This window comes from Symphalangus syndactylus, chromosome 7 (assembly GCF_028878055.3).
Source record: "Symphalangus syndactylus isolate Jambi chromosome 7, NHGRI_mSymSyn1-v2.1_pri, whole genome shotgun sequence".
NCBI lineage: Eukaryota > Metazoa > Chordata > Mammalia > Primates > Hylobatidae > Symphalangus > Symphalangus syndactylus.
In genome coordinates, this window is record NC_072429.2 from 7,873,938 (window position 1) to 7,896,525 (window position 22,588).

The 22,588-nt window shown below is 56.3% G+C and overlaps 1 protein-coding gene across 2 annotated transcripts in view; it reads left to right on the forward strand.

Annotated features, from left to right (window-relative positions):
• The first annotated feature begins 13,728 nt into the window (after positions 1 to 13,728).
• Positions 13,729 to 22,588, forward strand: part of ADAMTS2 (ADAM metallopeptidase with thrombospondin type 1 motif 2) — a 237,914-nt gene continuing 229,054 nt past the window's right edge. Inside the window, exons 1-2 of one of the 2 annotated variants that reach the window (XM_055284998.2) lie at positions 13,729 to 13,994; positions 15,022 to 15,416. In XM_055284998.2, coding sequence (XP_055140973.1) covers positions 13,862 to 13,994; positions 15,022 to 15,416 — 528 coding nt within the window. In that variant the 5' untranslated portion in view covers positions 13,729 to 13,861. The remainder of the gene's footprint in view (positions 13,995 to 15,021; positions 15,417 to 22,588) is intronic. The other variant, XM_055284999.2, reaches the window with a different exon arrangement.

Sequence of the window (22,588 nt, forward strand, 5' to 3'; positions counted from 1 at the left end):
AAATCTACTCTCACAGTTCTGGAGGCCAGAAGTCTGAAATCAAGGTGCTGGCTCATTCTGGAGGCTTTGAGGGAGGGTCTGTTCCATGTGTCTCTTCTGGCTTCTGATGACTGCTGGCTGTACTAGTCAGCCTGGGCTGCCAGTGAAATGTCATGGAGGGGCTTACACAACAGAAATCTATTCTCACAGTTCTGGAGACGGGAAGTTCAAAATCAACATACCATTCAATTAAGTTCCTGGTGAGGGCTCTCTTTCCAGCTTGTAGCTGGCCGCCTTCTTGCTGTGTCCTCAGGTGTTGGAGAGAGCCAGAGTGAGAGCAAGAGAGAGGGAGAGGGAGGGAAGGAATGAGGGAGGGAGATATCCCTTCCTCTTCTTATAAGGCCACCAATCTTATTGGATTAGGGCCCCATCCCTATGACCTCATTTAACCTTAATCTCCTCCCAAAAGCCCTGTCTCCAGATACAGTCCCATTAGGGGTTAGGGCTTCAGTATGTGAATTTGAAGGGGGCACAATTGAGGTCATAGCTCTGGCAACACTTGCTGTTCCTTGGCTGGTGGTGGCATCACTCTGATCTCTGCCTCTGTCACCATATGGCCTTCTGTCTGTGTATCTGTGTCTCTACATCTCCACTTCTTAGAAAGACACCAATCATATTGGATTGGGGCCACTCTGATCCAGTGTGACCTCCTCTTAACTAATTACATCTGCAAAGAGCCCGTTTTCAAATGAGATCCCTTTCTAAGATTCCAGAAGGGCATGCACTTTTGGAGGACCCTGCTCAATCCAGTACACATCCCTCTTCCACATCCACTGTTGTGTGACTTTGCAGCTTCTCCCTCTAGGATGAAGTGTCCCTCCTCACCCTACTCCCACTGGGCTGGGCGTGCATCTCTCCTGGCCAGTGGAACACAGGTGGAAGTGACGGTGTGCTGGATTTGAGCCCAGATCTTAAGCATTAGGTCTTTATGCTCATCTTTCTCGAAGCTTCTGACCTCCTCCATGAGATGGGCTTCCCCAGGAGCTGCTGTCCCAGCACTTTGGGCTCCACATGAGCTGACATGGAGCTGAGCTGCCCCAGCTGCAGCCTGGACCTGTGGAGCTGTGACCGGAGGATGGCTCTTGTTCCCTGGGGTAGGTGGCGAGGTAGTACTCCTGTGCCTATAGCTAATTGATACAGGTGAGAAGGGATCTGAGATGGACAGGCAGCCCCTTCTGAGCCCCTGGTCCCACTGCCCTGCTGGAATGCAAGCCCTGAGTTGTCAGGACATTTTGTTTTATCAGTTTTATTTTCTCAGCCAAGAATCTAGATTTCTAATCTGAAAGCACCTAGTTTTTAACATATGCATCTAATTCAAATTTTAAAAATGACTGTGCTATCCCAGCCAAACATGCCCATGGGCAGGATTCTGCCTGCAAACCTCCAGCTTGTGGCCTAGGGGGTGACCTGTCTGGCCCTGCAGGTCCCTCTGCTCAGCAGTTTCCCTGTCACAGGCCCAGCCATCCTGGGCAGATCCTGCTTCCAGGAAGAGAGTGGCCTCCCTTGTGCAGGTGACTTTGGCAGGACCAGCAGAAACCCAGGTTTCCTGTCAGGAGGAAGTGCTCAGTTTATCTCTGTGAAGGGTCATGATAAGGCACGAGGATGCAGGGGTTTGCCAGGATGTTGCCTTTCTGTGCCATATGGGGCATCTCAGCTTATGTTGTTAAGAAATATTTGGCAAGAAGATGAACACAGAATTTCTGTAACAAATAGGATGGAGTTTTAAGGGTTACTACGAAAAAAAGAAAACTACTGGAGAAGAGGGAAGCCAAACACCACCAAGTTTGAAATCGATTTTATTGGACGAATGTCTCACTTTAAATTTAAATGGAGTCCAACTTCCTTTTCTCACCCAGACGTCGAGAAGGTGGCATTCAAAATGTTTACGCTTGTTTCATCTGCCTTTTTGCTAATTCCTGGTCCCCTACCTCCTTTCCCTCACTTCACATTTGTCGTCTCATCGCACACATATGCTCATCTTTATATTTACATATATATAATTTTTATATATGGCTTATGAAATATGCCAGACGAGGGATGAAATAGTCCTGAAAACAGCTGGAAAATTATGCAACAGTGGGGAGATTGGGCACATGTACATTCTGTACTGCAAAGTTGCACAACAGACCAAGTTTGTTATAAGTGAGGCTGGGAGGTTTTTATTTTTTCTCTAGGACAACAGCTTGCCTGGTGGAGTAGGCCTCCTGCAGAAGGCATTTTCTTAGGAGCCTCAACTTCCCCAAGAAGAGGAGAGGGCGAGACTGGAGTCGTGCTGGCAGCACAGAGACGAGGGGGCACGGCAGGACTGCAGCCTGCAGAGGGGCTGGAGAAGCGGAGGCTGGCACCCAGTGGCCAGCGAGGCCCAGGTCCAAGTCCAGTGAGGTCGAGGTCTAGAGTACAGCAAGGCCAAGGTCCAAGGTCAGTGAGTCTAAGGTCCATGGTCAGTGAGGCTGAGGTCCAGGGTCAGTGAGTCTAAGGTCCATGGTCAGTGAGGCTGAGGTCCAGGGTCAGTGAGTCTAAGGTCCATGGTCAGTGAGGCTGAGGTCCAGGGTCAGTGAGTCTAAGGTCCATGGTCAGTGAGGCTGAGGTCCAGGGTCAGTGAGTCTAAGGTCCATGGTCAGTGAGGCTGAGGTCCAGGGTCAGTGAGTCTAAGGTCCATGGTCAGTGAGGCTGAGGTCCAGGGTCCAGTGAGGCTGAAGTCGAGAGACCAGTGAGGCTGAGACCCAGGGTCCAGTGAGGCCAAGGTCCAGGGTCCAGTAAGGCCGAGATCCAGGGTCCAGTGAGGTCAAGGTCCAGGATCCTGTGAGGCTGAGGCCCAGGGTCCAACGAGTCTGAGGTCCAAGGTCCAGGGAGGCTGAGGCCAAGGGTCCAGTGAGGCCAAATCCAGGGTCCAGCAAGGTCATTGTCCAAGGTCCAGTGAGACTGAGGTTTATGGTCCAGCAAGCCAAGGTCCAAGGTCAGTGAGGCCAAGGTCCAGGGTCCAATAAGGCCAGGGTCTATAGGGTCCAGGGAGGCTGAGGTCCAGGGTCCAGGGAGGCTGAGGTCCAAGGTCCAGTGAGGCTGAGGCCTAGAGTCCAGTGAGGCCAAGATCCAGGGTCCAGCAAGGCCAAGGTCGAAGGTCCAGTGAGACTGAGGTCTAGGGTCCAGGAAGGCCAAGGTCCAAGGTCAGTGAGGCCAAGGTCCAGGGTCCAATAAGGTCATGGTCTAGGGTCTAGCAAGGCCAAGATCCAGTGAGACTATGGTCCGGGGTCCAGTGAGGTTGAGGCCCAGGGTTCTGCATGGCTGAGGTCCATGATCCAGCAAAGCTGACACTTGGGCCTAGTGTGGCCACTGCTCAGTGAGATGGAGGGCCAGGGTCCAGCCTGGGCAGAGGCTGAGACCTGGGACCGAGCAAAGCCAAATCCCAGTTTCCAGTGAGAGTGAGGTCTTTCGGAGACATTTGTTTCCCTGCTGCCATGTGTCAGGTGGATGGAATTATCTGCCAACCTCTGATGAATCTTGAAGCAAGTTGCCTCTCGCTCCCTGTTGTTCCCAGGGCTTAGGGTCTTCCTCTGCAGGGATGGCTTGTCCCGGACCACCTGGCTCTGCAGTTCTCGGGTCCAGCCACTGTCTCTCTTGTGCCCGGGAGGATGCAGGAGAGTAGGGGCTTGGTCATTCAGACCAGGGTTGGGTCATTCCTGGAGCCACCTGGCCCGGGGACTCTGCTCTTTCTCAGCTATGCACCTCATCATCGCACAGATTCAAACCAATAAAGGGAAACCAGTGATAGCTCCAATCAGTTCAAAACCTCCATTGTCAATGTCCAGTTTCGGCGTGGGAGACGTGCTTTACTATGTTTATGAGGAAGATCTGAGGGTCTCAGTTGACCTCCAGGATAACAGTGCGGCTGATCATGCAATTTGTCTGCTCTATCATTGAAGACAATATTATGGCCAACAGCATCCTTCTGTCTAGGCTGTGTCTGAAATGCCGTGGAGAGTAAGGGGTCTGGGGGAACTTCCAATCAGAGGGTCTGTGGAGTGGCTGAGGATGGGAAGAGCCTCAGGAGGAGAACACACTGCAGCACAGACCCATAGGAAGGGATCTTCTGGGCAGCAGCTTCTCATCCTATAGGCACAGGGTCCTAGGATGCACCAAGCATGGGGCAGGGGCCCCGGGCTCTGTAATGATGGGAAATGCTGTGGTCCTGGGCTTTGGGGTGTCTTGAGAACAGAGAGACACTGGAGTCTCAGCTGCCGCAGGAGGCAGGTCAGTGGCCCTCACCACCACTGCAAGCCCTAGGTGAGCTGGCAGCTCCCGTCCATAGCAGGCAGCTGGCCGAGGCCAGAGATAGCTTGCAGTGTGGTCCATGCCGAGGGTTGCTAAGGAGTCTCAGGGCTCAGACGGAACTCCAGACAGCCTAGATGCTGCAGCCTTTCTGAACGGAGATGGGAAATCGCCATGGGGTAACGGCAGCCGCCTCAAAGTCATTCGATTTCCTCTATCTCATTTTCAGAAATGCAATTAGGGAGGCCGGGGCACTGCGTGGGCTCTGGAGCATGCGTCTGCGTGTCTGGGTCTGTGGACGTTTGCGGGCTGCAGGTTGGCGTGTGTCTGCATGCCTGCTAGTGCATGTGCATTACCACATGTGTGTGCCGTGGTGCGAGTGTGTGCATACAGGCATGTGCAAGTGAACACTCTCGCCTCTGGGCTCCTGGAGAAGTCACCCATCCAGCACCCTGAATGGGCTTCTGTTCCCTTTCACATCAATTTGCTGGGAAGTCCCCCAACCTTGAGATGACAGTATTCCCGTGGCACTCCCCTCCACCCTGCACCCCTACCTCCCCATCCTCCCTCCCAGCAGCCTGTGCTTTTGGACTTAGGTTTGGAAGGCCTTGGGGATGGTCTCTTCCTCAGGTCATTGTCCCTATCTGCAGCCGAAGAGCAGGACCTCTTAATAGGTAGCAGGGGGCCACTGGTGCCACATGGGGACAGGAAATGGAGCATTTTGGAAAGTTCTAGCAGCTGAAGCCATCGTAGAGGTCCCCGTGTGAGACAGCAGAGAAGCCTGGGGTGGGGTATGCAAAGCCTTGGGCTGCAGAGGTTCCCCTGGGCTGCCCCAGCCATGCAGGGACCCCTGACCCAGCTTCTCCAACCAGCAAGGCAGAGGTGGGCTCTGCAGGACACGGGCTGGAGGCCACAGGCCCAGGGGCAAGGTGGCTGTGTGCAGAACGTGAGGGTCTGGAGGCCCTCGGCTCCAGCTTGTGGATGCCCCATGGCACAGTGGGCCCAGAGGAGCCAGTTGGGTTTTTTTTTTTTTTCCATGGAAGCCAGAGCTGTGTGTTTTCATGGGCAGTCTTTTGCTTTTTTAAATCTTAGCAAATAATTTGAGTTAAAAAATAAAACCCTGTTGGCCACCAGTGGGCAGCCCCTTACGCAACACTTAGCATAGGGTACTTGAGTTTGTGAGTGACAGTGAATGACTCCATGACCCTCCAGGCCGAGTGGGGCTTCACGGGAAGATGTTGGACCCCAGAAGGCCTGGGGTTTCAGAAGCCTCTGGACACCCCCATATGGGGTGAACGTTGGAGTCTAGGGGTTCGATCTGCCTTTGAACCCTCAGGGTCTGCCATCCCTGAGTGTCAGCCTCTTCGCCCGCAAGTGGGACACTGCAGTTCCACCTTGCAGGCAGTCCTGAGGCTCAGGGGAGGCAGTTTATGAATACCTTGGCTGATTCACCTGCAGAGCTGCCCAATGACGGCATCTTTCTGCTCCGGTGGGAGAGGAAACTGCAGGGTCCAGCTGACCCAGTCACCTTTGATCTGGGCAGATGAGGGTGGTCGTGGGGTAGAAACGTGCATGATCCTTCTCCTGAGAAGAGGGCTGGGGACCCCTCAACCAGTGTCCCAGTGAGAGATCCTAGTTCCCAGGGCATTTTGCAGTGAGCATGATCTTGCTTCCTTCCTGTACTTTCTTTTTCTTTTTTTTTTTGAGACGGAGTCTCACTCTGTCATCCAGGCTGGAGTGCAGTGGCGCAATCTCGGCTCACTGCAAGCTCCGCCTCCTGGCTTCATGCCATTCTCCCACCTCAGCCTCTCGAGTTGCTGGGACTACAGGTGCCCGCCACCACGCCTGGCTATTTTTTTTTTTTTTTTTTTTTGTATTTTTACTAGAGACGGGGTTTCACTGTGTTAGCCAGGCTGGTCTCGATCTCCTGACCTCGTGATCTGCCCGCCTCGGCCTCCCAAAGTGCTGGGATTACAGGCGTGAGCCACTGCACCCGGCCCCCTTCCTCTACTTTAAACTCTCCGCTTAGAACAAAATGCAAACCCCTGGCTGAGACCCACAAGGCCCTGCCTCCTCGATAGTTTCCTTTCTCACTCCGTCTCCTCCTGCTCTCTCCTGTTCTCACCACCCTTTTGCTGTGCTGCTCTTGCTCTTCCTGGAGCACAGAAAGCTCTTTCTTGTCTCAGGGCCTCTGCACGTGCTGTCTCTCTGCTTGAGGTGCTCACTGTGTAAGCCACTCTTCCCGGGAAATTCTCTCTGATTAGCTTTTAGCCTAAACCTCCCCCTTCCACCCTCCACCACCTTTGTCACACGTGTTTGATCACCTGCCTCTTTTATCTCCTTCATGGCATCTATCTTTGGAAATCATCTTATTTGTTTGATTGGTCCTACAAATATTTACTGCACACCTACTATGTGCCAGGCTGTGTTTTGTCAATTGCCATATTTTCTACAAGACTTTGGCAAGGTCACCCGTCCAAAGTCAACCCTGGCATCCTACCATTAATGTCCTATGGTACCGTCAGGGTTTGGTTCTAAAGTCAGTGGTGGCATGTAAAAGGCCATGGTCAAAATACTCTGCAAATTTCCAGTGTCCACAGTGTTGTGTTTCTGGCCCAATACTGCGCTATGGGCACAGCCATGTACAGGAAGTCATGGAGAGCAGTACCAGCAAAGGTACCAGTGCTGACTCTGTGAGGGTCAGTTGTGAGCCCCACACATGTGGTCAATCATTTGATTCTCAACCAGGTGTGGTAGCTCACACCTGTAATCCCAGCACTTTACGAGGCCATGGTAGGTGGGTCACTCAAGCCCAAGAGTTCAAGACCAGCCTGGGCAGCATAGCAAGACCCTGTCTCTACAAAATATAAAATGTTAGCCAGGCACAGGGCTACACCCCTGCGGCCCCAGCTACATGATTGGCTGAGGTGGGAGGATCACTTGAGCCTAGAATGTTGAGGCTGCAGTGTGCTGTGATCATGCCACTGCACTCAGCCTGGGCAGCAGAGTGAGACCCGGTCTCAAAAAAACACATCATTTGATTCTGAAAGCTGCCCTGTGACAAGGTATTATCATGCCCAATACAGACTTTAAGAAACTGAGGCACGAGAGGTTAACTTTCCCAAGGGCACACGGCTGGAAAGGCGAGTTGAAATAATCTAAGCCAATGAGCCCTGGTGGAATTCCCCCCTCAGCAACCCCAGGAAACCAGGCCCCCTGCTACCCAGGACAGCTACGCCCACGGGGTGGGGAAGGAGCGCTCCAGTTAGGAGATGGGCCTCATTATTTCAAAGAACATTGGCACTTTCAGCCACCAACCTGTTTTAGGGGCTGCTCACATCTACCCTGTTGAAAACAAATATAAGCCATGCTCAAGCTTTGCTCAAGACTGGGAGGGAGGTGTGCCAGCCCCCTCCAATGAGGAGACAGAGGCAAGCATGAGAAGATGCGTGCTGTGTGCAGGTCATTGTGTGTGGGGTGCCGTCCTGGAGCCGCCCCCTTTTGACTAGCAGGAGAGGCAGTCACTTGAGCCCACGGGCTCAATTTCAGGCATCTAGTGCCCAACGGGGGTGGTCCTGTGGGTGCTCCATCATGTCGGGGAGGAGTATCGAGGCTGGGGTAGAGGGGGTGGTGGGGAGGGGGTGCAGACTGGAGAGTGCTTTCATGTGGGGGTAAAGGAATGGAGGGGACCGAGATGCCCCTGGGTCCCTGGCTGGGTGCCTGCAGGGAGAATGGAGATGCCGGATGCTGAGCCCAAGGGGATTGGGCCGAGGCTGGGACCAGGCTGGAGATGGGGCGGTTCTGGGTGGGTGAGTTGGTGAGGCTCTGGTACACCTTGATGCAGGTGGCTGACGGAGCTGCATTTATGGTAGAGTGAACCCGGCGGGTGGGCAGGCATCAGCACTCAGGCTCTCGAGCCTGTGGGAAAGGATGAGATTGCCCAGGAAGCGGAGGGCTCAGGGACCAGTCCTAAGGATTGGCCTTGGGTCAGTATGAAGAGAAAAGGCTTCTCCTCCTGAGGGGTGGCCCAGAGCCAGACCTGCAGAGACCTGCAGAAACACTGGGCACAGGGATGATTTAGTTCATTTTTAAAAACCCAACAAACTTTACAAAAATTACCAAAAGGATACAAGCATATCTTTTCTTTGTTTCTTTTTTTTCTTGGAACCCTCAGAGGAAGGGGACACCATTTTGCGGGGAGCAAAGGTACCAGTTCCTCCAGGAGCCCCACTTTCAGTGTCCTGGGATTTGTGTCCAGTCTCAGTGTTTCTGCAGAGGAAGAAGGACCCCTGGGAGCTGTTGGCAGGAGCAGCTAAGAAGGTCGCTGCCACCAGCGAGAGGAGAATAGGGGTCCCCAGGGCTGCAGAGATGGTCGGAGCCCCCAGCCCTGCACCCAGAGTTTTCCTCCCACAAGGGTCTTCGTCTTAGGGCTGCATCATGGGCACCATAGCCCTGAAGTCCCAGCCAGAAGCTTCGGTGTCTTTAAGGCCCACACCCTTGATCCTGTGAAGTGGGAAGGGTCAGGCTGGACTGGATGGAAGGACATTGACACAGAGGGTGACCTAAAGGGAATGAAGCCCCAGAGGCCAGGGATCCTGGAGATCTAGCAAGGCCTGGGCTGTGGTCACCAATGGCGTTCCTCGAAATCTAGGATGTAAGGAAGCGTCCAGATAGGCTTAGAAAAGGCTTTGAACACAGATCCCCATAATGTAATAGAACTGGGCCCTTCACTAGTTACCTGCAGGATTTACATAAAAAGAAAGGAATTCTGCACGCTCTACAGATGGCGTAGTATAGGAGTGGGACACAAATATAGCGTCACACGGGAAAAACTTCTTTCGCCAGGCAGGAGGATGCCTGGTACTATGCAATACTCTGATTTGGAAATAAAGACAGAAGGCAATGCTGGGGGCACTGGGGTGGACGCGATGGTTATTCCAGGTTTGTCCCAGTCATCCCTTCACCCACCGCCTGTCAGCAACTGGTTCGGCAAATGACCCAGCCTTGGCCTACAGACCACAGGGGAGACAGCGGTCCTTCTGGGAGAGGGCAGTGCACCTGTGTTTTGGCCATCCTTCTACCTGGCTGGGGCAAAGATGCTAGGCAGGCAACAGGGCCCCTGGTGTTGTGGTTAAGTTCTGTGGTCACCACACCTGTAGACTTGCGGGCGCACGAGCTGATGCATTTCCTCATGGTTTAAGCTGGCTGTCTTACTTGCAGCCAGGAGCATCTTGAGGGGCCCAAAGGCCTTTCCCAGATGAGGGGGCTGGACAAAATGGCCCCCAGACCCCTGACAAGGGCCAGACACAGGTGAACCCAGAGATTAGACCCCAGCTCAAGTGGTGTCACTGCCTGACACACCCAGATAACCCCTTTAAAATTTTTCTCTGTTCTCTCTGCTAGGCTCAGCATATGTGTAAGTGGACAATCACAAATAGGCATTAAGCTACATCCTTCCCTGGGCCATTAATGCTTAGATTGAGTCTGAGTCTCCATCTTGCATCTCCATGTAGAAATGTTAACTGAGCCCTGATCCCCAAGCCTCCAAACCTCAAGCACTTTGTCTTTCACTTCCAGGCAGGATCGATCTCAATGGCGATGGGACACCTCCATGGTGCAATGGCAGTAAAAACAATTGCTACTGAAACACCACCCACGTTTCCTCTTTTGCCGGACACAGCACCCTATTAAAGTGTGTACATGGCGTGGGGAAGGGGCATGCTCAAGAAACAGCAAGAACCACACTTCCTAGAGGCCACCCGGCCCCCACATTCTGTTCAGTCAGCGTTCCCTTGACATATTGCTCACTAGGGCCACTCCCGCCCAGAACTCCGCCAGAGCATCCGATGGGACCACTGCACCCGCTGTTTGCCAACAGCAAAGTTGGACAGAGCTGCTGTCTTCAAGGCCCCTCGACAAGGTAACTAGCCCCTCATGCTTGGCCCGCTCTGCACACAAGGTAACATGCTTGGCCCGCTCTGCACACAGGCACCAGTGAGACTTTTTAAAAGAGTCCAGCTCCTTTCCCACAGCCCCAAGAGCTTGTTTGTCATTAGGGAGGGTAGTGAAACCTCACTGCCTCCATCTGTTTGGCAGGTCGTGCCAAGAAAGGTGACTTTGTCAACGGGCAGGAGACCTTCTTAGGGGCTGGTTTCTGTGCGGACATCAGGGGACAGCAGTGACTCTCAAATGGGCTCCTGTCTTTAAAGAAGTCTGTGCTGACAAATGTGACCTGGAAGCCTGAGCCAGACCAGGGAGCCCCACCCTCCTCTCAGGGCAATGCAGGGCACCCATCCACTGAGAGCTGTGGTGGGCAACGGAAAACATTCCTCCTCCTTAATGTTTCTTCTGCCAGGGATGTGGGGTGACTTGTGGCACCCAAGATGACCCCGAAAGGTCCTCACCTCTTTCTGCACTGGACATCTTTGGGAAGGTTTTAAGGGGGTTGGGTGTGTAAGGTCTGAGCTGACCCTGAATTGTCATCACTCCTCCCCACAAACACTGGGCTTCTCGGTGAGGGTGACAACTCCAGGTTTTCAGGGACCATGGTGCTGACAATCACAAGCAATAGGCGGGTGTAGGGCAACAGGGGGTGGTGAGGACCGCGGTAAGCTGGAGAGCACAGCCAGACCTGAAGACATTCAGGCTCCAGTAGAAACTAATGCACGTGGCATGCCCTCCACAACACACCCAGTGGCGTCGGCCCAGTGGCCTTTAGTTTTTGTCTTTGGGACCTAGACTGAACAAGCAGAGGAGCAGAGAGCCGCTGGGGACTTCTATGTCCCGTATTTTACCTGGAAGAGGAAAAGGGGGACCAGAGAAAGAGGCAAACACCAGTAAAAGGGGAGAGGCAAGATTTGAATCATGGAGGTTTGAAGAAGTAGCAAGATTTTTGTTGTTGTTCTTTGGTTGTTTTTTGCTTTTCTGTTTGTTTCTGAGTGGAGGACCAGGGATCACGAGGCTGGGATGTGTCTGCCAGTCCCCTCCACCTCCCTGAGGGTTTAACTGTGAAGTTAGATGCATGTGAGCCTTGTTCATCCACCACCCTGGTGGGTGACAGTGGGGGCACTAAAGGATGGGCCGGGCAAGGGTGCTGCTCCATCCCCAACTCATCCCTGGTGGCAGGGGCACGGGTGATGTGGGAAGAAACAGCTGCCAGGGGTTACTCGGTGTCCAGGAGACAAATTTTTTCCAAAAAATATCCTAAAGCAAGTATCCCAAAGTATACAAAATAATTTAGCTCCATGAACCTGTTAGAAGATGCCATCAACTCACAAAGTCAGAGTTACTCCTTTTCAGGTCTCCTTTCATCCTTCCGATCACATCAAAACAACAATCTCTGTGCTAGTCCATCTCAAGGCTTTTGTAACACTTGCTAATCAGCTTCAGCCTTCGGTATCTTTAGCAGGTCGAAGTATCTGGAATTTGATAACATTTCTCTTCTTGTTGTATTTATTTTTAGCAATTATCTTTGATTTATGGAAACATGGTGAGATGCTGGCTTTTCCATTTATAGTAGTGATTTAAAGTATCCTTTAAAAAATTGAATAAAGTTTTAGGCTCTGTGTAAAGAAATACCCAAACATAAACACAGCAGGAAGGTGTAGAACATGCCCCTTGAAGTAGGGGCGGCTGCTGGTTGGGTTTCACTTGTGTTTTGAAGAGGATGGAAGCACTGACAACCACCGGAGGAATGCGTCCTGGGTTCCAGGACAGCAACTGGCTAGACCCAACTCTGGGCTGCCTGGCTCCCCCAGCCTTCATGATTCAACTCATGCCACCTCTTACAGGAAGTCCTCCTGGATGCCTAGCTCTGGAGTCAACTCTGTGGTATACTAAGATTCCAGTTCCAACTTTCTCTGGAACCAGCTGGGTCATCAGAGGTCACGAGAGCAGATGCCTACAGAGAGTGAGGAGAGGTGGGACCTGCCACAAACTGCAAGGGAAGTGCCCATTTAATGGTTGCTAAGCAGGACTGTGGGGCTAGCGTGGCCACATCTTCCAATATCTCAAGAAAAGTTACCAATCTAAATTTTCATGTGACATCTCACCATGCCTGGGAGCTGGATCCAGCCTCGGGCACCCTTAGGTGATACAGAAAGAGTAGAGCTTGCAGGTGAAGATGGCTGTCCAGCTGCGATGCCCTCACACCCAGGCCCCAGAATCGAAAGAACCAAGGACGTGAGATCACAGTTAGAGCCTGCTGTGTAAGTCATGTTTCCCCCAACGACTGGGACCTCCTGGCCAGCAGGGAGAGGCCTGAGTCATCTCTGGGTGCTCTGCCCCTGGCCAAGGCAAAGACCAAAGCCCTGGCCACACAGGCCTGGGGCAGGGCAAATGAGAAAATCAAAGGGGTGGGCGTCCACCCTCTGGGGAAGTGAGGCAGAAATTGGGGGTCCCAGGGCAGAGATGTCCAACAGCCTGAGAGGGGGCTCTCAGGCAGGCCCTGGAGAGAGGCCGCTGAGCTTAGACAGCACGGGAGGATCAGGGCCCCGCTGGAGAGGAGGGAGTGGGGAGGGGTTCCGGTTGGCAATGGGTTCTAACAGCAAACTGGCCCCAGAATGGACCCAGGTGTCCTTGGATGCTTGGGTGGAAAAGGTAGGCAGAGCTTGGAGAGGCCATTTCAGGTTGGGGGCCCGGAGTGCAATGGCGGGAGGACAGAATGCATACGTGGGGTTGAGGACAGGTGAGGGCAGGAGCCTGACTGTGCTCATGGGCAGAGAGCCCAGGTCTGGCAGGAAGAGGCTGTGCTGAGGCTGCAGCGGAGGGATGGGAAGGCAGATGGGGGACAGGGGACAGGGACTTCAGAGGAAGAGGAACTGGGGACTGAAGGAGCCTTGCCTCTCTCAGTAAGGGCAAAAGTTGATCTTTGGGGTCGCGCCCTGGGTGCACCCTCCTAACAGCATCTTCTGGCCTTTGCAGCCTCTATTTGGGCATTAGGCCTGGCTCAGACCTTGGACCCAGTAGTCAGTCCCCCCTCCCCTTTCATTCCCTCACCCCGTCCTGCCCCAGAGCACAGAGAGGGGGGGATGCACCCCTTGATTTCCAGGGCTGATGGGTGGGACCCGGCACCCCAAGGGCTCTCTAGGTGGGGACGTTAGGCCGGCGCCGCTCCTCGGAGGTTGTGCGCCTGGGGGTGCTGGCTGCGGGGCTCCCCCGGCCCGGCCCGCGGCGCTTCTCTGCCGCCGCCTCGGGGTGTCTCTGCTTCGCTGCGAGCCCGGCACCGCGGCGACGGCGGCGCGAAGAGGGAAGCGGGCGGCGGCGGCGGCCGCGCCAAGATGCGCCGGGTCACCGCAGGCTGAGGCGCCCGCCGTCCCCGCCCTCCCCCTCGCTCGCCTCCCTCCCTCCCGCCTCCCTCGCTCGCTCGCTCCTTCCCTCTCCCCGCCTTCCCTCCGCGCTTCCCCGCCCGCCCCTCCGCGCCTCGCCTCCTCCGCCCCGCGCCCTGCGGTGCTGCAGCTGCGGGCGGCTCCAGCTGCCCCCAGATGTGGGCTGGGCGGCTCGCGGGGAACTTTCGCGCCGGCTGCGAGTGCGGGGCCCCGGCTGCAGTCCGGCTGCCATGGATCCGCCGGCGGGAGCCGCTCGCCGCCTGCTCTGCCCCGCGCTGCTGCTGCTGCTGCTGCTGCTGCCGCCGCTCCTGCCGCCGCCGCCGCCCGCGAACGCCAGGCTCGCCGCTGCCGCCGACCCCCCAGGTAGGTGCGGCCCGGCCCCTACTCCCCGGGACCCCCGCCGGCCTGGCCCTGTCCCGCGTGCCCCGCCGCCCCCTCCCCAGGCGTCGTCCAGCCTGACTTGGGCAAACTCCGCGCGCCCCGCCCGGGGCCAAGTTGGCCAACTTCGGGGCCGTGTTGGTCGCGCAGGGGGCGCCCCGCACCGCACCCGAGCGCCTTGGGCCGGGGGAGCCTCGGAGCACTGGCGGCTCCTGAGTCTCGGAGGGTGGGGACGGAGGGCCGGGAAAAGCCCCGCGGCCGAGAGCGCAGAGTCAGCCCCAGCGGGTCCGTGGGGGAGCCAGGGCGAGGCGGCGCCCGGGCTCGCGTCCGGGGACGCTCCGGAGGAGCCGGCTGCCGAGCGCGTAGCCTTGGGCCCTAAGGATTGGTTGGGGCGCCCCGGAGGGAATCCCCGGAGATCGGAGGGACCCTGTTCCACCCCTCCCAGTCCTCGGGCGCTCGGGGAGACGGGGCCGGCAGCGGGCTGAGCGGGAGCTGGACAGGCAGGACAGGCCGCTCGTGCTCGGGGAAGCCGAGGCTCCGCCGCTCGGGAGGCTAGCGGTGAGGGCACTCGGGCGGCAGGGGCCGGCCGAGGGGTCCTGGCACACGGGTAAGGGGACCAACCCGGAATGGCTTCCGAGCAGCTCCACGTCCTGCCAAGGACGGTAGGTGCAAGGGTCGGGGGACTCTCTGACGGGGTCGTGCCTTCGGGCACAGGGAGGTTCCCACTGAGCCCCAACCCTGAACGGGGCAGGGGGCAGAGCTCTTGGCAGGCAAGGTCCCCGGAGGAGGGAAGGGCTGGGGAGTGGCGGAGCCCCGGAGTGGTGGCCCTGTTAACGCCCCTTCCCGGCTGCAGGAAAGCCGGGGAGGTTCAGGCTGGCTTCTGGGGTCGCCTGGCGGAATGCCCCTTCCCTTCGCAGTGGGGCGGGGTCTGGGGGGCGTGGCTTGCCGGCGGGTCTCTGAGGCTCTGGGGCCCCCGTGGTCTCCGCCGATCTAACGCCCCTTCCCGTTGCAGGCGGGCCCCTGGGGCACGGAGCGGAGCGCATCCTGGCGGTGCCCGTGCGCACTGACGCCCAGGGCCGCTTGGTGTCCCACGTGGTGTCGGCAGCTACGGCCAGAGCAGGGGTACGAGCCCGCAGGACCGCCCCGGTCCGGACCCCGAGCTTCCCCGGAGGCAACGAGGAGGACCCTGGCAGCCACCTCTTCTACAATGTCACGGTCTTTGGCCGAGACCTGCACCTGCGGCTGCGGCCCAACGCCCGCCTCGTGGCGCCCGGGGCCACTATGGAGTGGCAGGGCGAGACGGGCACCACCCGCGTGGAGCCCCTGCTCGGGAGCTGTCTGTACGTCGGAGACGTGGCCGGCCTAGCCGAAGCCTCCTCTGTGGCGCTCAGCAACTGCGATGGGCTGGTGAGTACGCACATCTCCAGCTCCTTTCTCTCCGCAGCCCTCACCTGGGCTTTGGAAAAGGGTTACCTGGGAGTCCCTTGGGAGGGCAAGGCCTGCGCTGAGGACTTTCCGTGCCCTTCCCGTGCTTTAGTGAGCCTCGTGCTCCAACTGAAGGGCTTGGCTGGAAAGCAGGTTGTTTTGATTGGTCTGAGCAGGGGGCCATTTATGCAACGGGAGCGCCCGGGTCTCCAAAAGGCTCAGCAGGCAGGAGCGTGCGCCTCTCTCTTTTGCCTGCCTGAACAGGTCTCTGGCGTGCATCCAGGGGTGGGTCCGTGTATGTGTGTGTACCTTTGTGAGTGTGTGCACATGTGTTCTGGAACGTTGGTGTGTACCTGCATCTGGGTGCCTGTGCACCTGTGTGAACATGTGCGTGTGCCAGTGTCTCTTGTGCACGTATGTGTCTGGGTTTCTGCACGTTAGTGTGTTGAGCATCTATTGAGTTTGTGTCCGTCCTTGTGCATACTGGCATGGGTGATATGTGTGTGGTGGACTTATGGGCTGGCAGTCAGTCTTCCTGCTCCCTTGCGTGCGGGTAATACCAGCTCAGGGAGCAGGCAGTGGTGCTGAAATGCCCAGTTAGCCCTCTGCCCCCTGGCTGACCGAGAATCACTGGTTTTTCTGCTGTGGCTTCCTGTTGAACTCCAGCTGGTTCTTTGAAAAGTTGGTTTTCTCTATTTTGAGCTGAGGGGTGCATTTGGAAATGAAAGCTCTAGTGCCCATGAACTGCTCGATCTTTTGGGGACAGCCCCTGAAGGACAAGAGAGAGGCTAGGGGGTCCCTTTTGAGACTGCCTGGGCCTCTGTAGTCCTGTGACTGGAGCTCTAGGAAGCTCTGCTTCCTGGAGAGGGCAGGAGGGACCATGGCTCAGCACAAGGGGGCCTCAGAGGAAGCCTGGATCGATGCTGAGGGAGGAGGCTGACATTGGCGGTGCTCTGTCCGGCTGCCCGGGGCCTGGCACACAGCAGAGGCCACTGCAGTTTTCTATTTTGGATTGGGTGTGTGGTGGTCAGGCTGACTGTGCTGGCCAGACATCTGAAGCCGCCCACCATGGGCTCCGCTCTAATTGCTACTCAGGGCACTCCTGCTCCCAGTGAGTGGCCTCTCTCCCAGCCCCCATGGCCCCTGAGCACGCCCGTACTCGGGCAGCTCAGGCTCATCCTACAGTCTGCAGAGCCGGCAATTACACCAGGGCTCTGCAACCACTGTCATTCTTTTTATGGAGACACAGAAAATATCACTTGTTGCTTTGGAAAATCACTGCCTTTGGCTGGATTTAGTTAGAACTTGGCCATATTGCAAACAACTGTAAATATCCCTGGAGGAGTTGGGTTAAACTGGCGAGCCCTTGACATTGCCCATTGTCTCTGAGGACATCCTGGGCCTCAGAGGCGTGTCCCATTTTACGCTGGAGGTGAATTTCCTAAATGAAAGGAGATGCTTGCTGCGGACTTAGGGTGAGGTGAGGTGGTGGGAGTGGACATGGGGTCGCAGTCTGTTGGTGGGCCAACACCTGTGTACTATGCATTCCTGATGGAGAGCATTTTGGGGAGGACTTGTCACTGTTTCATTCAGCAGTTCATTTGGGGATTCATTTTTCAGCCAGCACCTTCTCATGTGTTTATCCCCTGTACTGCTCAGCGATTAGGCAGCTCTGGTACCCACCCAGGGCTCCTGTCGTCAGGGTGGCTGATGGATACTCTGGCCAGGACTTGGAGAGTGTGCTCCTGGGGGGGCTGTTTGAATGGGGGCTGGAAGAATGAGTGGCCAGCTGGAAAAGACGCAGGTTGGCAACCCGGGCAGAGGGAGGAGCGTGTGCAGAGGTACCAGGCGTGGACTGGTCTGGGCAGGACAGGCCTGCTGAGGTGTCCCATATATCAGACAGAGCTGGGAAGAATATTGGGGTTGGAAGAGGAGCTGGGACCTGCCTGAGTGGCATTGAATGCTGTCACCGAACAATGGCCTTGGATAGTACCATTGGTTCTTTTTCTCTTTTATTTTTATTTTTAGTTTTTTTTGAGATGGAGTCTTGCTCAATTGCCCAGGCTGGAGTGCAGTGGTGCGATCTCGGCTCACTGCAAGCGCTCTGCCTTCTGGGTTCACATCATTCTTCTGCCTCAGCCTCCTGAGTAGCTGGGACTACAGGCGCCCGCCACCACGCCCAGCTAATTTTTTTTTTTTTTTAATATATATTTTTAGTAGAGACGGGGTTTCACCATGTTAGCCAAGATGGTCTCGATCTCCTGACCTTGTGATCTGCCCACCTCGGCCTCCTAAAGTGCTGGGATTACAGGCATGAGCCACTGCGCCTGGCCTCTTTTCTTGTCGCTTCTCTTCTCTTCTCTTTTTCCTTCCTTCCCTCCTTCCTTCCCTCCTTCTCCTTTCCTTTCCTTTCCTTCCTTCCTTCTTTCTTTCCTTTTGATCAGTCTGGTCTCAAACTCCCGACCTCAGGCGATCTGCCCACCTTGGCCTCCTAAAGTGCTGGGATGACAGGCCTGAGCCACCGTGCCCGGCCTCTTCTTTCCTTTTCTGACTTTGTTGCTGCGTATGTGTCTGTTCAGCTGTTAAATCCCCCTCTGCTGCTACCACGATAGGCTTCTTTGCTAAGGACCTGGGCTTTATACAGGGTGCCTCTTGTCCTCACAGAGCCCCGGTCAGGGAGGCATCTCATCCCCGGTTACAGGTGGAACACTCAGGCTCTGGGAGGTTGAGTGACTAGATAGAAGTTATCCATAATATCCACAGAGAGGGTTAATATCCACAGCGAGGGGTTATTCATAATATCCACAGCAAAATGTACCTTTGCATAAGGCATGAGCAAAACACGCTGCACAGAGGGTTCTTGTGCGTCACATTGCTACGGAAGAGTTTTCTAGTATCTCCTGGGCAGCGTGGTAAGTGTGCTAATTTCACATGATTTTTACATGCCCATTAAAAACCCAATGAGAAGCCTTTTGGTGTAAAAGGTAATGATGGTAAGTGACAATTGACTGTGTTCCTATTAATGTTGTGTGCCAGGCTCTCAGCTGAGCCCCCTATGCCACCTTGCCTTGTTTAATCCTCACAGCACCCTATGGAACGTAATCCCGACATCATCCCCGTTCTACAGATGAATAAACCGAGGCTCCGAAAGTCGAGATAGCTTGCTTCAAGCTTCGAAGCCAGTATTTGAACACAAATCTGTCTGATTCCAAGGCCATGCTCGCTACGTTTTGTTGCCTTTTCCTCATGCCTGCAAAAAGAATTTTAAAAATGCATTTCTTTAAAACATTTCCCACCTTTCCTATTTGACTCCTGGAGACGTTCTCATTGTGGGTTTGACCATCGTCAGTGTGAGTGGAGCCGGGAGCAGGCCTGGGAGCTGAGTGGCCTCGACTGGCTGGTGACCTGCGCTGGGCTGCAGCTCCTATGGGTGGCCTAAGTCCTCACTGGTGGGAGACTGCAGCTGGGACTTCCGTGGGATGGAAGCAACCCTTCCCGCCTCTGCCTCCCCACTCAGGGCAGCACGGGGATCCTCTCCTGTCAGGCTGGGCAGCGGTGGATGAAGCCTCCATGGGCTGGGCGGTGGAGACGGTCTGCCCTCCAAGGCCTGGTCCAATCCTGGGGCCCAAAGGAGGAAGTGTATGCCCTTCCCTGGGTGCTTGATGCGAACCCCACAACCCTGTGAGATAGAGCTGCCCCACTGCATGGCTGAGGCTCAGAGAGACCCAAGGTCACACGGCAAGAAGAAAGCCAGGGCTGCTGCCTTTCAGGCTGGGGCTCTCCTGCGGGGCTGCTCTCTGGGTGAGGCACCCACTCTGTCTTGCTGGACATTAAGAGTCATAACGGCCACAGAGAGAAGTCGGAAGCTGGCCTAACGGATCGAGTTGAGTTTCATTTTTCCCAGCAAAGCTGCTGCCTTCGAGGCCACACACTGGGCTCCAGCAGGCTCAGGTGCTAGAGCAGATCAGGCAGGTGTGGGCGGGCCCTGGGACTGTGCAGTGGGGTGAGGGGCGCCTGGGATTTGCAGCTGCCGCTGGTAGGGTCTTCCTTCCTCCCACCCTGCCTTGGCACTGCCTGGATCGCAATGAGAGGTTGTCAGGAAGACCAAAGAGGGGCTGCAGGAACCTCTGTGTTCCCTAGGGTGTCGGGGCTCCCCAGGTAGGAGCAGAGGCTCCTGTGGGCCCCAGCTGCAAGCAGCCTACACAGCTGCTAAGGCCAGTCTCAGCCTCCGCCATACTTGTCACCTTAAGACTTGCTCAGTTTAAGTGACGGAAACCCCTGCTCATATTGGATGAAACAAACAAGGGACACCATGGCCCCACTTATCTGGGGGTCTTGAGGAGTGTCGGCTTCAGGACTGGCTGAATCCAGGGGCTCATCCATTTCTCAGCCCTGCCTCTCAGTGTTCATTTCAGAATTGCTCTCCACCCCTCAACCCCCAGCCCACCACATCCGGCCACCAGCGGCTCCAGGCCTAACTTGTTTTCCAAGGAGGCAGCCTTTGAGATGGAAAGCCCTCCTCTCTGGGTGACCCCTGTGAGAGCTGGGGGAGGGATTGGAGGCCCATCTTCAAACCCATGGCTGTGGTGCGGGCCTAGCCCAGGTCTCCTGCCCACCTTTGGGACTGAGGGGGAGGGACAGACTCCCAAACTCTGGAATGAAGAGGGGCCTATCATACAAGAAGGGAGGAGGACAATTGTGCAGGGTGGTGAAAATGGTTGTGGCCACCCTTCTCCTGGACTCCAGACCCCATGTTGGGCTTAGAAGTCCTCCTGGGCTCCAGGCTTGCCTGCTCGGCTGCCTCTGGAACCCCCTTCCCTGGAGGACCCCATACTCTTCAAGTCACATGGCTCTCCCCACTCTCCTCCAGACCCCACCCTTCCAGGCTTGCCCTCCCCTAGCCAGCGCCAATTCTAGAGCTCTCTCAAGGCCCGGCTTCCCTGCACAACTGGCACCAACCCCTACCTTCTGCTCCTGTGCCCCCCACTGCTCCATGGTCTCTCCCCGACAACGCTTCTCCACTCTGCAGCCAGAGGGATTTTTAGAAACCATGCAGCAACTCATGTCACGCCTTCACTTAAGACCTCGCTGGTTCTTACTGCTCTTAAGAAAATCCAAACCCACTGGCCTGGCATTCAAGGCTCACGTGACCTGGCCAGGGCCCTCCAGCCCCGGCCTGAGTCACGTGCTCTGCTGGTCTGGAATGAGACTCCGGGAGCAACGGCTGCAGGAGGCAGAACTCCAGTGTTCTCCTCAGGTGCCCGTGGGAGGATGGGGCAGTGACTCCCTCCCCTACTGCCCTGCGTGAGCTGAGGCCCCTACAGAGATGCATGAGGAATCCAGCAGCGCCTCTGGAGGCGGCGGCCAGCCTCAGGAGGGGTCTGGGGAGCAGCATCCACACCATCCACCTCTGCTTGGGGCTTTGAACCCAGTCCCTGCGGTCTTCCTGTTAGCCAGCCACCGTGGCCCCATTTCACAGGTAGGAAACCGAGGCTCTAGGAGTTACAGATGCAAGTTCTCTCTGTGTGGGCCGGCGTCTCTCCTGGAATCCTTAAGGGAGGGACAGAGTGGAGCTGGCTCCCAGCCCCTCAGGAAGGCCGGCATAGTCAGCGCTGGTCTCAGCTGGAGCCCAGCGAGGCCAGCTCTCCCTGGGACCCCTGCATCGTGTTGCCCAGCCCCGGCCTGCACTCCATTGTGTGGCTGGGTGTGTTTCTGGCACTGGTCAATGCGCGCAGCCATGTGTTCATTCAGGTGCGGCAGGCTTCTCCTGCCCGATGGCTCGCTGTGGCTTCCCTGTCGCCCGTGTCCCCAGCACTTCGCGAGTCATGCCTGAGTGAATGCAGGCCCTCCTGCAGAGTCAGCTGGGAGGTGAAGGCCAGGTCCCCACCCAGGCCTGCTGTGAGGCTCACAGTGGCCACACCTGGGTGAGTGAGTGAATTCAGGCCCTCGTGCAGAGTCAGCTGGGAGGTGAAGGCCAGGTCCTCATCCAGGCCTGCTGTGATGCTCACAGGGGCCACACCTGGGTGAGTGAGTGAATTCAGGCCCTCGTGCAGTCAGCTGGGAGGTGAAGGCCAGGTCCTCATCCAGGCCTGCTGTGAGGCTCACAGGGGCCACACCTGGGTGAGTGAGTGAATTCAGGCCCTCGTGCAGTCAGCTGGGAGGTGAAGGCCAGGTCCTCATCCACGCCTGCTGTGAGGCTCACAGGGGCCACACCTGGGTGAGTAAGGGAATCAGCCAGGGACATCCACTCTGCAGCGAGGCTGGCTTTGCTTCGTGGCTGCCTGAGCTATGGTCTGGGCCTGCCCACTCTGGTATCTGAAGACCCAAAGAGGCAAGTGTGCGTGGCGGCCCTCCTGGGACCCTGGGTCTGTGCTGGCAGACAGACGTGTCCTTCTTTACCCCACCTGCCTCTCTGGCTTGGGCAGCCCTGGGGGTCCCTGTGTTGCTGCCGGGACAGCAGGCTGCTGGCTGCACGTGGACGTGTGTGTGTCCTGGGCCTGTGAATGGCGGGAGTGTGTGGAAGTGTGTGCATGTACGTGTTGCCTCTGCATGTCTTGCATGTAGGGGTACGTGCATACAGTGTGCGTGTGGGGGTGCATGTGTGTGTGCGTGTCTGAATGAGTGTGTACATGTGAGTGTGTGCACACGAGTGTGTCTGCATGGGAGGGTGTGCATGTGAGTGTGCGTGGGCCAGCATGTGTTCATGTATTTCTCGGGAGGGGTTTCCTGCACTCTGTAGAGGAGGGGCCTTAAGTGGGGTTGAGGTTCTCAGGGGAGAGGAGGACCCCAGCCCCCTCGATCTTGGCGCCACTTTAGACACCCCCATCCCCTACTGGTGGTTACCCCGGAATGGGAGGATCCAGGTAGGAGCTGCACATTCTGCTGCGTATGTTTCATATTAAATGTCAGCTGTCCACCGGGTCTGCGGTGCTGCCATTAATATGGAGAAGTTATTACCGAGCCTGGAGCTGGCTCCTCGGGCTTGTCCATGAATTTCAATTACACTGCACGACGACTCCAGGGCTGCAGAGTGGGGTGCACAGCTTCCGCTCAGAGGCAAAGGGAACCCTAGTGTCCAGGACCAACGCCTGGGTGCTGCTGCAGCCAGGCAGGCTCTACGCCATCCCCACCCTGCCCTGTGCATTTCACGGGTT